The 16,969-nt window shown below is 47.1% G+C and overlaps 1 protein-coding gene across 2 annotated transcripts in view; it reads right to left on the reverse strand.

Annotated features, from left to right (window-relative positions):
• Nucleotides 1-803: 803 nt before the first annotated feature.
• Nucleotides 804-16,969, reverse strand: part of SLC16A2 (solute carrier family 16 member 2) — a 118,669-nt gene continuing 102,503 nt past the window's right edge. Inside the window, exons 2-6 of one of the 2 annotated variants that reach the window (XM_060087817.1) lie at nt 14,183-14,327; nt 10,494-10,944; nt 9,034-9,177; nt 4,965-5,193; nt 804-3,360 (exon numbers count right to left, since the gene is read on the reverse strand). In XM_060087817.1, coding sequence (XP_059943800.1) covers nt 3,140-3,360; nt 4,965-5,193; nt 9,034-9,177; nt 10,494-10,944; nt 14,183-14,327 — 1,190 coding nt within the window. In that variant the 3' untranslated portion in view covers nt 804-3,139. The remainder of the gene's footprint in view (nt 3,361-4,964; nt 5,194-9,033; nt 9,178-10,493; nt 10,945-14,182; nt 14,328-16,969) is intronic. The other variant, XM_060087816.1, reaches the window with a different exon arrangement.

The following is a 16,969-nucleotide window of genomic DNA, read 5'->3' on the forward strand; positions in this document are numbered from 1 at the left end:
GTATGGCCATAGGGAGATGGACTTTATTTGTACCTTTTGGGCTGCTGAGGGTGGAAAGGCAGTAGGTGGGACCAGCTGTCCATGGCCAAGGCCACATGAAGGTCTGGAGCGCTTGGGAAGAGAGAACCCCGGAAGTATGTGTTGGTTGGGAGTGAGAGTAATTGTGAAAAGATGGGCTATGCTAAAAGTCAGACATGGCTCAGATTTCTTTTTGCTTGGAGCTGGTTCTGCCAACACCCTTTTGGAAATGGGTTCACTATATGGTTGTTGAATGAAGTGTGCAAGTCATGTTCCCCTGCTTGTGTTGGTTTCTTCATCTGCAAAATGAGGAGTTTGGACTGGACTGGAAGTCGACCTGAGTTCAAGGTTTCAGCCTGCTCTGTCACTGACAAACTGTGTGAGCCTGCTGCAGTGCCTTATATACAGGCCTCAGTGTCCTCACTTAAATTCAATGCAGAGTATGGACAAGGGAGACTCTAAGGTTACTCCCAGCTTTGTCATTGTTATAGGTCTCTCTTCTGTATCACCCTCAATTCCAGGCTGCTGCCTGACTGTATAACCCAGCTATACTAGCCCATTCAAGTTACCCCATCAATTACAAGCGAGAAGAAAAGGAGTACAGACCCTGGCATAAATTTGATTTGACATGAGATTTCAGTTCTGAAACTAAACTTCCTGCTGTTAACCAGGTTAAGACTATTTCACCCATGTAGGCAACATACACACCAAAGCTGGATTTTTAAGTCTATTTCACCCGTGTAGGCAACATAACACACCAAAGCTGGATTTTTAGATCTGTTTATTTTGTTCCAAACCTTCTGAGGATTTAAATGTCCCAGATCTCAAGCTCCCAAATTTTGTTCGTTCTCCTTGATTTAACTGTGGTGCATAAGAGGCTGCATCTTACCCTAAATATTAATACTGTGCTGCTTTCGCCAACCAACATTCTCTCCAAAAGTGCACAAGCACGCACATGCACGCGTACATGTGTGGAAGAAGTAAACTGACACCCTGCCACATTATGTGACACCTGATAGGGCAGATTTGGGACCTGTGAATGTCTTTCCTTCATCTGGAGAGAAGTGGGTAGCACCCTGATTCTTAAGAGCTATCCATACCATGAGCAACAAAGGAGGCCCTGCAGAACTGCCCTCAGGTGACTTGGTGGGAGTGGGCAGGGAGCAATGGAAGCAGGGGCTTTGTTGCTCCAACATTTTCAATGGCCTCTTCTGGGACTTAAAGAGCTCCTGGGGCCCAGCTCCTCCTGTTCCACTGCTGTTTGGGATAACAGGGTTATAATTAGGCAGGCCCCTTCCTATTCACAGAGCCAAGAACCAATGGGTTTTCCTTTGGGGAATTGATAAGAGCTGGACTGGGACCAAGGGAGGGGGCTCCAGACTTTGGCCTTGAATGAAGCCATCAGAGGCCAACCATGCCCCAGCTGCCTGTTTGTAACGGAAAAACTCATGAGTGGGGACCACTGTCTTCTCTGGAGCTCCACAGGGGCAATCTCATCCTCCTGGCCCTGGGATGGCCCTGGCTCGGGGTGGCAAGTCACTGTTAGCTCTAGGTGACAGCCAGGGATGCCTGGTAAGAAGATGATGAAAGGTGAGGGTAATAGGAACACAGCAGAAAAAGACCCAGAATAGGGAGAAATACAAAGAGGCTGAGTGAGGAGAGAGGCTGAGCTCCTAATAAGGTGAGTTGTGATGGCTGGACACGGCGTGGCTGGAAATGCTCTTCAGCAAGAGTGCTTCCCAGAGCTTAGGCATAGGGAAACATCTGGTACCTACTTCAGAGGGATGAAGATGGTCCAGAGTCTACCTTTCCTGGCACCTTTAATGCCCACTAAGTAGAGTGGTCCAGGATGCCCAGCATGGGGGACACATTGAGTAGTAAAGGCTAGGATGGTTTCCTCTTCCTAGAAGTTTTCCAACCCTATGTGCAGCTGCTGCCTCTACCTTTGGGGGATCCAGGTTGGGAATGGGATTTTCCCTCAAACAGTTCCTTTTCTGGCCTGGCCCAGGTGGAAATGTTGACCTGTCATGAATAATGAGAGATGGAGTTGGTCCTTCCCCAGGTCCATAACTATTGCTCCTCCCCCCACCATGCCATTCACCCTGTCATCAGTCCTCCTCTGCCTGCTGAGATGAAAGGAATTTCTTCACAATTTGACAGGTAGATATAAGGATGGGGAGCTGGGACAGCCCACAGGTTAATGCATTGTCCTGGAAAATCTGTAAAAAATCAGGGAGTGGAATTTTATGGTTTTTAAGGTCCCTTTCCTATGTGATATTCTATTATTCCACTATAGGACTATAGCAGCTTGAGCCAAAAAATGAGATGTGGCTCAGCCTGAGATGAGTGGAATTGATGCTAGTGTTAAGGGCGGGCTGGGCCAAGGTGAGGCTTATTGGCCCAAGCTCTGGGTCCCTCCTTTCTTCAAGCACCCACGAGTCTATGACAGTCATAAAAAGAAATAGAGGGGGATGAGAAGGGAGAAGAGGCAGTAGAGGAAAAAAAGGAGGAAGGAAAGAAGAAAGCAGACTGTTAGCCAACCATATGATGGGGAGACTCTCTGTACACTTGTAAAATGATGTAACCCACACCTCTTGGGAAGCCATAGCCCTCAGAGACTCTGAGGCTAAACAAGGCTCCTCGTCTCATTTTACCTCTATGCCCTTTCCCTCGCACCCCCCGATGGTTCCTAAGGACAGATGGCAAGGAACTCCTCAGCACACAGGCTTGGATCTTCCCACCAGGCTCCTGGGGACACAGTAGCACCTTTGGCAGTTGCTTTTAGTGGGTGACTAACAAGCTGGGCCAGGAGTTCCCATCTTCCTCTTCCCCCAAGAGTTAGAAAATATATGGAGAGGGTCCAAAGGCGAGGGGGTGATCCCAAGCTTTCCTAGATCCTGGGAGGAGAGGACCCTGGCAAGTTTAAAGGCATTCACAGGGAGAATTTGGTTAATGAGTTTGGAACACCTGGAGCTTTGGCTCCAGGGGGATGGTCAGGTGGCTGAAATGCTGCATGTGCAGGTTTGGGAACAAGTGTGCTGGTGGCAAAAATGTAAATGCTGAGCAGGGCAGGGTGAAGGGAAAGGTTTGGGGAGGAGCACACGATGGCAAATAAGAGGCATTAGATTGGTTCCTCAGGGGTGGGGGAGCCTGGCAGCAGCTCTCCATTGGGGTCTGGGTCAGGGGTCAACATCTTATCCTTGCTGGAATCCCTTTGTTCTTTCTTGAACATCCTTTGATGCATCAGAGGGACGAACAAGAGGATTACAGCCCCGACGATGGGGGGCACACCGGCAAAGTAGAAGGCCACATGATAGTCCCCAAAACAGTTGCGGAGGAGGCCTGAAAAGTCAACAGAGACAAGTCAAGCCCAGCTTTGCCCTCCTGTACAAAGGTGCTCTCTGCCTCTTCTAGGGGCCATCACAATGCCTATCCAGAGACTCTTGGCCTGTACTGCCTTTACCTGAGAGCCCCCTCAGTTTAAACACTCCTAGATGGAAGAAACAAAACCTCTATTACAAAGACAGGCTGCTCCTCCCTGAGGCACTGCGGTTGCAGGCTCTTAAGGTTATGAAAGAAGCAAATGAAGCTTCTCAATTTCTCCATTTCTGACTTTCATGAAGCTACAGCTAACTTCTAGTCACTCCAAGGTATGGAGTTAGGAGGCAAGCTACTCTAAAAGAACTCCACAGAAGATGACCAAGACTTGTTTTGGTTCACAGTGATATACCCTTCCACCCCCAGCTTGGGCTAGAGTGTTCTTGTGGAACAATTCAGCCAAGTTCCTATTTTCCCTTTCTTTGAAGTGCCCATTTGCCCTAAGAGGAGGCTGTATGTGTATCCTTCCTTCCAGTTACAGTTATGGTTGGCCCCTCTGGGTTTCCCTAGGTTGCCAATATGGTGAATGTGTTTGGCATGGGATACAGGGCCTTCCCTGCTCACCTCCAGAAGCTAATGTGGGACACCTCATAGGGAGGATGAGCCCAGAAACACTACCGAAGAAAGGCAAGTAGGCCCTGAGGCTGCTTAGGAGGTAAGCAAAATGGAAAGAGATATGGATTCTGGGATCCACCTTTGGGATCAGGAGTTGGGTAGAGGCTCCCCTCCCCCAGTGGACAGTGTGGCTATTGAACAAGGGCCTGAGTAGAAGGTTTTGTCACTGTAACACAGCATGACCAGTGCCCTCACAACACCTTGTACAGAATTAGTATTCAAGGAATACTTGTTGAGCTAGCCCAGTTGGCCAGCCTAGGAGACTCTAGCCCATGAATCAATATTTGCAATAAATCCTAAAGAAAGGAAATGATGTTCTCTTCTTATTAGTTTTCCTTGTTTCCTAAGTTCTCTGGGGTACCAACAATGTCCTTCTTGGAAGTGGAGAGAGAAATTGGGAGTGCTGAAAGATGGCAAGCCAACACTTTGCCTGTTGCCTGCTGGAAGTGAGCCTCATTGGTCCAGTCCTGGGTTGTGTTCTTAATCAAATCTTTTCTACAGGCTCAGTTCAGAAGCTGGTAGAGGAGGAGGGGGTATCTCTAAGTCTTAATAAAACCAGGGCCCACTTTCTCTTCTCTTCCTGCTCAACTACCTTCCAAATAATTACCTGCCTGTAAAGAGAGAGAGAGAAGATTCTGGATCAATAGAATGGTCAGGAAGGCCAAACCCATTTCTCTCTCTACCGTCCCAGAATCAGCCATGCTGTCTACAATAAAACCCCACAGCAACAGATATACAGCCATGAAAAGCCCATCCCCCCAAATGAATCCATACACATATACTGTCCTTAGTCTCTTTCACCAATAGTGGTAAGGGGTTTCATGCACTCTGACGAGGCTGCTTAAATAGAAAAGAAGGAGAAAAGGGACTTTAAGCAGAGGTGCTTAGGAGATCTAGGTCCCAAGGAAGACAGGACTCCTCCACTCATGCCCTCCCTGCAATATTAACCTCACCTGCAATGGGGGGTCCGGCAATCATCGGCAGGGCCATCATGCCCAGGAGGTAGCCAATGGCCTGTGAGGCCTGCATTGGGCCCACCAGCTCAAATGCGATGGGGGCCATGATGGTGATGAAGAAGCCATCACACAGGCCCAGGAAGAGGCAGACAACGATGAGGCCCCCGAAGCCCCGGCAGAGGGGAATCATCATGGACATCAGGCCCAGGAGCAGGAAGGAGATGACCTAAAGGAGCAACAGCCTGAGGTCATGTTGTGCTTGCCTGCCAAGACCACATAGTAAATCACATCTCCTTTCTCAGGGCCTCGTTTCTACCGTCTGTAAAATGGGGCAAGGGGATATCAACAGAGAGCCCAGTGGACTAGTTACTTAGGCCCCTTCTAAGTTCTGCTTAGAAGGACTTAGGATTTAAAGATTTTAAGAGAGCCCCTATTTAACTTTGATTCCGTCAAGACTTTTAAAAGAGGAGGCATTGCTCCTGTCCACAAGAAGTTGTCTTTTAACTGGATTCTGAGATAAAGGGAATTGCTGTTGCTGCTTTCTGATTCTGTGTTTGTCTGCCCCAGGCAACAGGGTCTGGGATCAGACCATGCTGGTATTTTCAGATCCATGTTAGATATGGGAAGAGGAAGGAGAGGAAGTGAGGATGACTTGAATAATTGAATAATGATTAGACGGGGGCATGAATGGAAGGCACAGCTTCCTGAAATGAGGAAGGAGCCAGTCCCCATTTTTGTGGGAGACTGCTTTTAGAAAACACCTTGGTATGAAGGAGGCCTTTGGGAGGTTCACCCAGGTTCCTTAGGCTTTAGGACATGGGACACACCACCCATCTCAGACACTCAGACGTTATGGCTCTGGGGGCTTCTGGGCTTGTCTGGGCACTCTGCGAAGGCAACAAAGGGGGCTCTAAGGAGAACCAAGACACTAGAAAGAGGTCTAGGGAGCCTGAAGCCAGCCCAGGGGGCACTGACGAGCCACTGGGCTTTCTTTGGGCTGAGCAAAATGACTCTGAAGTAAAGAAGCTGCCTTTCCAGAGGCTGGTTTTTCCCTCTCAATAGAGATAAGGGACACTGGACACACAGCTGGCCTTTTGATGAAGGTCATCTGCAACCTGTGTCCGTGAGCCAGACTGAAGACCTGGGCTCCACCCACTGTAGCCAGCAGAGCCAGGTTGTCCCAGGGTCAGGGCTAAGGCCTGATCTGTTAACCAAGGCCTTGACAGGATCCAGGATTTTCTAATAGTTCACACAGGCAGGCGGACTTACCCAGGAAGTGTAAGTCACCACATGGTAAGGGTATGTCACCACATCACCACATGGAAGGCAGGTAGGAGGGTCAAGGCTGTTTCAAGCACTAAAGATTTTCTGTGTTGTTGCTGCCAATGGGTTTGTTAGGCTAATTGGTTGGATTTTGGAGAGGATAAGAAATGTCCTGGTCATGCCATCTAAGGAAATCTCTTTGTTGAGGGACTTCTGAGCTTTGCCCAAGATGTTTTGGGATAGCTATGCAGAATCTAGGAATAAGAACCCAGATATCCCAGTTTCTCCTCTAGGAGATTCATTTATTCATGTAAGATAAAACCAGACCCACCTATCAACCAAGTCATAATGGTATGGCAATTAAGGAGTTAATACCATTATATAATACAAAGGACCCCATTAACTGATTTCAATTGGCTGTAATTACTACCTACTGTATCTAGCTGCCTCTTAACATCCTCCACGAGGCCTTGCCAAGGTTCAGAAATTAAAAATCCCTCTTGGAACTGAGAATCAGGCCTCAAGAATTGGCCCAAAGTGAGGTTGTCCTGCAGGTTGTCACCATTTCCTTACCAACAGACTGTCCAGGGGCTTGACACCAGACACATGTGCCTGTCTTTGTCAGTAGTAGGAACCACAAAGTCTAGTGGATGGCTCTTCAGAACCTGGAGCTGTGTGCACTCCTTTTCTCTCCCAGACCAGTACTCCTGCATCTGACCCAGGGAGAAAGGGAGGCAAATTCTCGTGACGGAGTATCTTGAGTAGCTCAAGAGAGAGAGGTTCATTCATTGTTTTGTGCTCTCAGCCTGAGACACTTACCAGCACAATGAGTTTGAACAAATCACTTTCCCTCTCTGGGCCTCAGTTCCTCAGTTTGTAAAATGGAGAACTTGGACTACAAGTTGATGAAGATATGTTTCAGCTAAAAAGTTCCAAGATTATTTTATATTATTCTAAGTGGTAAAACTGGGTCAAGTAAGAGTGGAAAAGGGGAGAGATTGTTGGGTGGGTAGGGGAAATGGTCAGCAGAAGCACTGGGCCACAAGCCTAGTTCTTCTTCTGACTAGCTAATGCCTCTTCCTCTCTTGGAACTCCCTCTGCACAATACAAAGCAAAAACTGCTTGGGCCCTACCTCTCTCCTAGGGACTACAGTGAGAAATGAGCTATATGGCTAGGCAAGGTCTGCTGCCTTTCCTCAAGATAAAGCCCTGGCCCAATACTAGCTTACCCTCATCTCCAGCACTCTTTGGCATCTTGGAGTTGCTGATATTGACAGGGAAGACCCACAGGGGTGCCATGTGGAAGAGGCTGGAAAAGCCACACACAGTCCTATGCAAAAAGCCACCCAGGTAAGGTCTTGCTGATATTGTCACAGGAATTTAAAATTTTATAATTGGTTTATCTCAATCACAGCCTTTTGGTTTGACCTTGGTCTAGTCACTTATGTCTGGGACTTGGTTCTGCCATCCATCACTTAGTATAAAGTGGAATATGAGAAGAGTGCTACATAGGAGTTCAGCTCTGCCATGACTGTCTGAGTCTTTCCCTCAGTTTCTCCATCAGTGTAATGAGAGGTTGGACTGGATGGACCATAATGGCACCCTGAGCTCTGACAAAGCAGATTCACTAGCTCTTGCAAATCTAACACAAAGTTAAACACAACAGGAAACCTTAATCATATCCTCATCCAAGACATATGAGGGTATTTAGGAAAACACTTGGGGCTATCAGAAGACAGAGAAATCCCTGCTGTGTGTATAGTCAGGGCCCCTTGGAAGTTCTTTTAGGACTTCTCCAGGATAGTCAGAACTCAGCCACCTTCCTGATGGACTGTGACCCACATGTTTTCTGGGACTGCTGTTATCCCTTCACAGGGTTCCACACTTGGGCACCTTCTGGTAAACCCAGCTGCTGTAGCAAAAAGCGTGAGCCAGGTGAGAAAGACAATATTGTTGCCCAGTAGACAAAGACAGCTTGAGCAGTAGTCTGTATTCAAGCCAGACCAGAGCCCAGGTCACACAAAAAGTGGCCTCTCGAGCATCCACATGGCTACTGCCCACAATATGAGGCTACCTGTGTCACTGTGAGAAGAATTAAAACTTTGCATGGCTATAACACTTTTTACTTCTCAAACCCTGTTCACACCTGTATTCCTTTTGATCCTCACCTGCAAGGTGAGATAGGAAAGGCAAGGATTATTCTCATTGCACAAAAGAGGAAAGTGAGGTATAGAGAGGGCAAGTGAGGTCTGGCCTTTTCTGGCAATTTTTTTGTGTCCCTCAAGAGGATGGCATTTGAGAGCCAGTGTTTGGTGCCAAGTAGCTCTGGAGGTATAAGAAGTGATGGGTCTGGGCCTATAGGAGAGAGACACTGGGCCACAGAGTACTACAGATGCTCAAGACCCTCCAAGAGAGTATAAGGTAGCAATGAGTTCAGTCTTCAGTGGGGGCAGCATCTAACTCCTGGCTTCAGTTTCCCTTTCAGATGGGAGAGCCTTTATTAATAAACATTTTCTTCGAAAGTGTTCTTAGAGGTTCCATTTACACTGACAGCTTTCACTACATCCTCACTCCATTTTGATGAAAGAGGCAGAACAAGGATGATGATCTTCACTTGAAAGCAAGGGAAACAGAGGCTTAGAGAATTTGATTGACTTTCCCATGTCACACAGCAAGCTGGTATCAGAGCTGGGGCCCAGGCCACAGCAATTATACATCCTACCATTGTATCCCAAAGGTTGGAGATAACCTAGCATCTGTGGCAAGCTGTTTTCCCCACAGTAGACAGGGTGGTCACACTCACCTGCAAGTAGATCTTCTTAAGTCCAGGAATGGAGTCACTAACACGGCCTGACACAAGGCGCCCAAGGCCTGAGGTAGCTCCAATACACACCAAGAGCACCCAGGTCTGCTTGATTTCCAAGAATTCCTCTTCCACATACTTCATCTGAAAAGCATAGCACCAGGCCCCCAGGATAAGAGGAAGAAGAAGAGTTGGCTGGTTAATTGTTGGTATACCCAGAACCCTCTACTGCTTACTTCCCTGGACCATGGCAAAAGTTCCTTCTCCTGCAGCTCCCTCCCTTATAGCCTTAGCTCCAGAACAAGCTCTCTGGCTGTTTCTAACAGCTTAAAAGGCTGCATATCCCCTGGCTCTCTGGATTCTGGGTTTCAGAGCAACAGCTGAGGGCAGTGGGTGTCTCTAATCCCCTTCCAAGCCCTGGCAAGACAGAATACAGCCTTAACAACTGAAAAAAGTCCAAGGGTTCCCCTATTATCTCCTCATTCCCTGACCCAGAACTGACAGCCTGGGGTAACAGCAGGTCACCAAGGGAGAAGGATCCACTAACTTCCAGGTAATATTCCAAAAGTGTGCTTTAAGAAACAAAAGGTCTGTGGAAGATAACAGCTGGACTACAACCAACAAATCTTTGGCCATGTAAGTTGGGTGTATGGTGGTTAAACAAAGCTTAATTGATTTCTTTACAGCAGGATTTTGGTACCTTTAAAAGATTGCTACACATTGTGAAGCTAGAGAAATCTAGTATATGTTATTTCTTAAATAAAATTACTTGACCCCAAAAACTAGCATTCCATAAGACACACTCTTAGAAAACTCTATCATTGAGGGACTTCCCTGGTGGTCAGTGGTTAAGACTTCATGCTCCCAATGCAGGGGGCCTGGTGATCCCTGGCCGGGGAACTAAGATCCTACATAGCACAACTAAGCTGGCGTGCTGCAACTACTGAGCCCACATGCTCTAGAGCCTGCATGCTGCAACTAGAGAGCCCAAGCACTGCAACCACTGAGCCAACATGCTGCGACTACTGAGCCCATGTGCTGCAACTAGAGAAGCCCACATGCCGCAACGAAGAGACCAGGCACTGCAATGAAGACCCAGAACTGCCAAATAAATATAAAAAAAAAAAAGAAAGAAAAGAAAACCCTATCATTGGGTCATCTGGGGCAGCCTCCTGTATCCCGGCGATGCTTATCTTCTCCTGAAAATCCATCTAGATTTATCAGTGGGGGAAACCATACGCATGGGCCTCCCCCTGAGGAACTTCCCCCATTTCCCATTGAGGTCTTCCCTCAGCCTGTGCTCTTTCCTACTCTGGGTCTCTCCAACCACTGTTTTGTCTTTCTCCAAAGGTTCCAGGTCTGCCCTTTCAATGTCTTCTGCTCCTACCCTCTGGACTTCAGGCAGATTAAGGGCAACTTCTTGGGGTCAGGTAGGGTGGACCCACCCTGGTATTCCTCACCAAGTGTACATAGGGAACGAAGTAGCCAAGGGCAGCAGCAGCGATCCCGAAGGCCCAGATGCGGTAGGTACGTTGGCGGAACACTCGCATGTTGAAGTACTTCCTGAGCTGAGCCAGAAAGCGTTGGCACAGGGTGTGGACACCTCTCTTGCTTGGGGTGTCCTGCGAGCTGGGCAGGAGGGGTCGGTAGGTGAGTGAAAGCAGCGTAAGAATAAACATAAAGGTACTCAGCACCTGGAAGGTTTGGGCGAGCTTGATCTTAGCCCCCAGCGTTTTGATGAGGAGGGGGAAGGATATGGAGAAGATGCTACTCCCAGCAGACACCACACCATTGGCCAGACCCAGACGGCGTTGGAAGTAATGGCCCAGGATGACGAGAGATGGCTGAAAGGCGAAGGAACAGCCACAACCAAAGAGAATCCCGTAGGTGAAGTAACGCAGGCTTAGTGAGCTGTGGGAGAGACACCAAGAGCTATCCTCAGAAGCCTGACCAGCAATCCACCTGCCCTTCCCCCCAACCCTCCTGAGATCTGCATACCCCCACCCTTAACCCACGGCCCCAGTTACTACTGACCCTCAGAACAGACAAGGAATAGGACCTTCTGATCCCCATTTTGTAGATGGGGAGACAGAGGCTCAGAGAAGTAAAGTAATTTACCCAAGGTAGCATAACTGGGGATCAGCAAAGCTTGGACTTGAATCTAAATCTGTGTGACTCTAGTTTGAATCATAGTACCCCATCAGAGAGCACTGTTCAAAAGAAAGCCAAAACTAGCCTATGCAAAGTCTGGTTGAAGGGCTACAAAGAGTAAGTCAGTCAGTGCCTTAGAGAGAACAGTTACACCTACTGCTCACCTAGACACCATGGTTGGGCTGGTAACCAAAGCTTTATCCCAAGTAACAAGAAAGTTCTGCAAGGAGCCAAGATTCTAGAAGGTTGAGACCCTCCATAGGACTCTTCAGTGTCTTTCTTCATGCTCAGGGCCCTTAATACTTCACAGAATGATTGATGGTATTCTGAGAGACACCCCCTCCCCAACCATGCCCACAGTCTGGATGTCCAAAGACCCTTTACTCCAGGCCCTAGATAATTTCCATGGGGATCCTAAGGTAAGGAGTTTCTATAACTTCCAAAGCCTGGCTTCTGTTGCTGGACATGATATGGACTAGCTTCCCAGAGTAGCTTGGCTGCTTGATGGGAACTGGAAACTCAAAGAAGTTGTGGGCCTGGCCAAGTAAGAGAGGCTCTGGCTTAAAACCCTTAGGCCCTGCTTTGACTATAAACTTCTATAACAGAAGGCAAAGTATCAGAAGGGAAAAGGCCATGGGAAGGTCAGCTTGGCTGGCCATTTGCCCTCAGATGATACCGGCACAAACTAGTGAAAAAGTTTGTTTTCTTTTCGATGCCTCCACATACTTTGCAATACTTCTTATCTGACCACGTAATAACCTAATACTTTCCACGGTCGGGAAGTTCCTCTCTATAGATAGATCCAGTCCTCATACTAAAGGACTGGACCTATGCTGCAGAGATGAAGTGGTGCTAGTACTCATGATTCCAAGACAGCTATCATCATCATTTCTTTCTATCTGCTTGCATTCATTGGATATGAGCAAGGGCTTTGGTTTCAAAAGGGTTGCCTCTACTTAGGACACATAGCTAAGCCAAGCGCTCCTCTTCTGTTAGATTCCTTGGGGCTTCCTCCCATTAGAATCTAAGTACTATTTGGGATTGACCTGGGCTGGGGGCCTTGTCTAAGGGAGAGGAGTTATGAAGGTCTGAGGGAGACCTTCAGGGAGGGGGCCAGTGGGAGAAAAGCATGGGATTCAGTTCAGGGAGCTGTGTGGTGGATCTATTTCTAGCTGGGCCCAAAGGCAGGAGGCCCCTGAGCAGGCTTATCAAGGCCTCCCCACCCCTGCCTGAACTTTGCCCCACCTCACACCATCCAAAGGAACTCAGAGCCCTGATTCAAGCAACAGGAAAGATGACTTGGAGTTCTAGCCACAAGCAGAACCATTTCTCCACTGGATGTGAAGCCATCCAGAAAGTTTCTTGGCTTTGAAGATGTTCTTGCAGAAAGGGCAAAGGGGGTGGGGGAGGAGCTTAGGGGCTGGAGAACAGAACGCCTACTCCAATGTGCCTAAAGAAGAATGCCAGGAGAAAGCACATCTGAGCTCCTTCCCCTCCTGTAACTGAGCTCATGTGGATTGGAAGGAAAATGGGATCCGTATGTTGCTAATTTGTTTACACTTTGCTCTGCTTGGCCTTAAAAAACAGGCCTCTGCTGTGTAGCTCTGAGACTGGAGCTGCTTCTGAGGCCTAGCTCCTTCCCACAAGGAGCCAGACACGAGCTTGCTGAGGGCAAATGAGGCCGACCACCAGAGGGGTCCTGAAAGGGTTTGGAGCTGCTGCCCTGGGAGGACCGAGCAGATTACAGACAGGATATGGTTTTCCATGCCTCTGTCCCAGTTGGTTGGGACCAAGCCAAGAAACCATTGCAGGCCAGATCCAAGCTCTGCTGGAGGGTGGGCTGGGCAGCCGGAAATGCTCAAGTCATAAAGAAAGCTGGCTCAACCTCACAAGGCCAAGTTGTAGCAGAACACAATTATCATTCTCTGCTGTGAGTGGAACCTTAGGCCTGGAGAGCATAACCATGGTCCTTCTCTGGGGAGCCAAGCTCAGAAAGCAAGTCTCTGATAAGCTAGCCATGTCTCCAGGCTGGCATTCTCCTACACCAGCCCAGGCAGATTGGAAGTAGGAGGTACCATAACTCCCAAAGTGTCTTTGGCAGAAAGTCATTGGAGTTCTTTAGGAATCCCATATTCCTCAGGCTGTGGTGGAGGGTTTTTACTTCTCTCCTCCCCTACAGACATGCTTCTGGAGAGCTGGCAGAAAGAAAGCAGAAAATGAACTTGTAGCCTGCTCCTTGCCCGACACTACCAGTTTCTGCCAGTGGGACCTATGGGACCAGAGTTTGAGTTTACCTAGCTTAGGCTTAGTTGGGTAGCTGGGTGCTGGGTCTGTATCTCAGTGAGGGAGGCTGCTAAACATCCCTTCTTACACCCAAGACATGAATCTTTATCTGTTCCAAATCATCCATGCATTGCTATCCAGAAATGGAAAAGGACCAGAAATGCTAAACAGCCTTGGGCTCAGCTGACCTCTTTTTCAGCATAAGATTACCTTAGGAATCCTGTAATGGTAGGTGTTCACATGGGCTTACTCCAGAAGTTCATTTCCAGGAGGGCAGTTGAGGTCATGAGATGTGTGGCATATTGAAGGGAAATAGAATGGCAGAGCTGGAAGACACCTGAAAAGACCTGATCTAATCTCCTCATGTTACAGTATAAAAATTGAGGCCCAAAGAGGGGAATGGTACTCATGAATTTTTCCATTGCCATTCAGTGGCCAAAACTTGACTTGAGCCCAGCAGTATGAACGCCCAAGCTTTGGCTCCTCCCACCACTTTGGAACTCTTGGGTCCTCTTTGGGTATATTCCCTACCAATGTGTCCTGGGGACCCTACCAAGATGAGTCCCATTGGACAATAATTCCTGGGAGCAGGGTCTTGAGGACCCTACATGGAAAGGGCCACAGGGGATTCTACAATGAGAAGAGTGTCTAGTTGAGGCCCAGAAAGAAGTCAACCCTCAGCCTTGGGCAAATGGTCGGCAACTCTTAGCCTTACCTGGTGAAGGAGCTGGTATGGAGGCCAATGAAAGCGACGGCAGCCCCTGCAGTTGCTGTGATTCGGCAGCCCAATCGATCAGTGAATATACTCACAATGGGAGAACAGAAGAAGATCATGCCCATTGAGAGGGCTCCTACCCATGCTGCAGAGAAAAGAAGCACAAAGACACCTTAGTTTAATGTGTTACCTGGTGGTGCGGCTGGTATCTCAGATCTTCTCTGGCCTTTCACTGGGGGCATTGCCTTGGTCTGCACTGCCAGCCTGCTAGTCCCTGATGGTCAGTGAGGTTAGGCAATTTTCAAAGTGCCTGTAACAAAGCAACGTGAGAACCAGGAGTCTAGTTCATAAGCATACCCAGAACTTCAAAGCTGAGGCAGGGAGCCTTTAGAGATCAAGTCTGTGATGGAGACTTCTAGCTAGCTACCACACAGCTACACTACATTTCTTAGCCTGTTCAGCTCTTTGGCTTGACCATGTGACTGAATTCTGACCAATAGCATGTGGGTAAAAAAGACAAATACCACTTCCAGGCCTGGACCATAAAAAGACTACCATGATGTTTCTGCTTACTTGGGAGCTATAACGGCAGAGTGACCTTGGAAGCCATGTATTAAGACTGGCAGAACTGCCATCAGTTCTGTCTGGGTCTCTGAATGGAGTGAAGTTCCCCCTCTCTCTCCAATCTGGAACCCCTGTCCTGAATGTTACATAAGAAGTAAAGAAACATCTTGTCCTTTAAGCTACTGAATTTTCTAGGGCTATTTGTTATAGCAGTTAAACAAACACAAACTAAAACGAAGAGATTCCTCTACAACCATTTTACTGATAAAGAAACAGCTCCAGAAATGTGAAGGGACTTGCCAAAGATCACACAGCAAGTTAAGTGGCAGAGCTGGGACTCAAACCTAACTCTCCTTATTTCTAGTCCAGTATTCATTGTATTATATCTCTTACTGGGATGAATGAAGCTTCCCATCATTGGAGGTGTGCAAGCAGAGGTAGATATAAAACAGGGGATTCAAGCACTGTGGTCAGATTTGGACTAGCCAACAATTCAAGCTTGCTTCCAGGGATGCTAAGCCAGATTTATAGCCTTAGGCATTGGGCTACTTGGCTTCAGTGCCAAGGAACATGAGAATTAATTAAGCCTTCAGGAGCTTAGGTAAGACTTGTCTTGGTCATTGGAACAGCCCTGTGAAGATGCTAAGACTAAGGAGTAGGGAGGGCCACAGACAAAGGGCTCCTGGAATTGTACAGGGACACAGGGCAGGTTCAGGAGACACCCAAAGATTTATAAGGACACTGTGCAAGAGGGTCATGTAACTCTCGTGCTGAAATCCTTCATCAGAGCCCATGTTTGGCAAATCCCTGACTCCAAACTCAAATAAGAGTTTATTCTGTTTATAAAGGCTCTTAAGTGTCTATAACAATCCTTAACAGGGAGGAAGAAATTTGCCCTTTTACTTGGATTCTTCCAGCCCATTTCCCCTTGCTCAGCCCTCAGAAAGAAAGCCCAAGCTTTTTTTGTTTGAAGGCTGTATCAAGTTTCATCGTGGGCCTCTGTTTTCTAGGCTAAACAATTCTTAGTTTCATTAATATTTCTTCTTAGCTTTAATTTCTAAATCTGTATTACTTTGAGAGCTCTCCTCTTAACACGTTCCTAGTTTTCATCATCATCAACAAAAAGTATTCATTGAGTGTCACCTGAACAGGATGCCAGGCCAGCTTCTGGCTCTCTTCAATTGTGGAGCCTCAAATGGGCCAAAGGAGTGCAGTCTGAGGTTAGACAAGTCCACTGTCTGAGTCTCTTTCCTCAGTGCCTAATAGGCTGCTCAGATCTCCACTGGCAATCTTTGCTTTGCTGTGGGTGCCATCTTGAGTCTTAGCTGGCTGGCTCCAACAGTACTGGCCTGAGACTGCAGGAGACCCTAACTCTCATCACAATTTTACCTTATACCTTTCAATTTCACCTCTTATCAGCTATGGGACCTTGAGCAAATCACACAGCACTTCTCTAATCCTCCGACTTCTCACCTGTAAAATGGAGATTAAAATTCTCCATGTGCCTTCCCCGAAGTTTTTTTTTAATCTAAAGATTATCAGATGTGATCATATGTATGAGAGCTTTATAAATACCAATGGTCACACCATACATAAAAATTAATACAAATGGATCATAGACTCAAATGTAAAACTTAAAACTTCTAGAAGAAAGTATAGGAGAAAATCTTTTTGACCTTTAGTTAGGCAAAGATTTCATAGATAATTACCAAAAGTGTGATCCATTAAAAAATTGATACATTAGACTTCATCAAAGTGTAAAACTTCTGTTCTTTGAAAAATACTGTTATGAAAATGAAAGGGAAAACCACAGATTGGGAAAAGTATTTACAATACACACATTGATAAAAGACTGGTATCCAGAGTACAAGTGTGAGTTGACTCTCACAACTCAATAAGACAGCAAACAATCCAATTTAAAATACGGGCAAAAAGTTTGAACATTTTACACACAAACACAGGACGTGAATGGCAATTGAGCACATGAAAAGATGCTCAATATCATTAATCATTCAAGAAATCCTTATTAAAACCACAATGAGATATCCCTATACAACCACTAAAAAGGCTTTTTTTTTTTTTAATGACAATACCTAGTACTGGTGAGGATATAGAGGAACTGGAAATCTCATACACTGTTGATGGGAATGAAAAATGGTATACCTGCTTTGGAAAACAGTTTGGCAGCTTCTTAAAAGTTAAACATACAGTGGGACTTCCCTG

This window comes from Mesoplodon densirostris, chromosome X (assembly GCF_025265405.1).
Source record: "Mesoplodon densirostris isolate mMesDen1 chromosome X, mMesDen1 primary haplotype, whole genome shotgun sequence".
In the NCBI taxonomy this organism is placed as follows: Eukaryota; Metazoa; Chordata; class Mammalia; order Artiodactyla; family Ziphiidae; genus Mesoplodon; species Mesoplodon densirostris.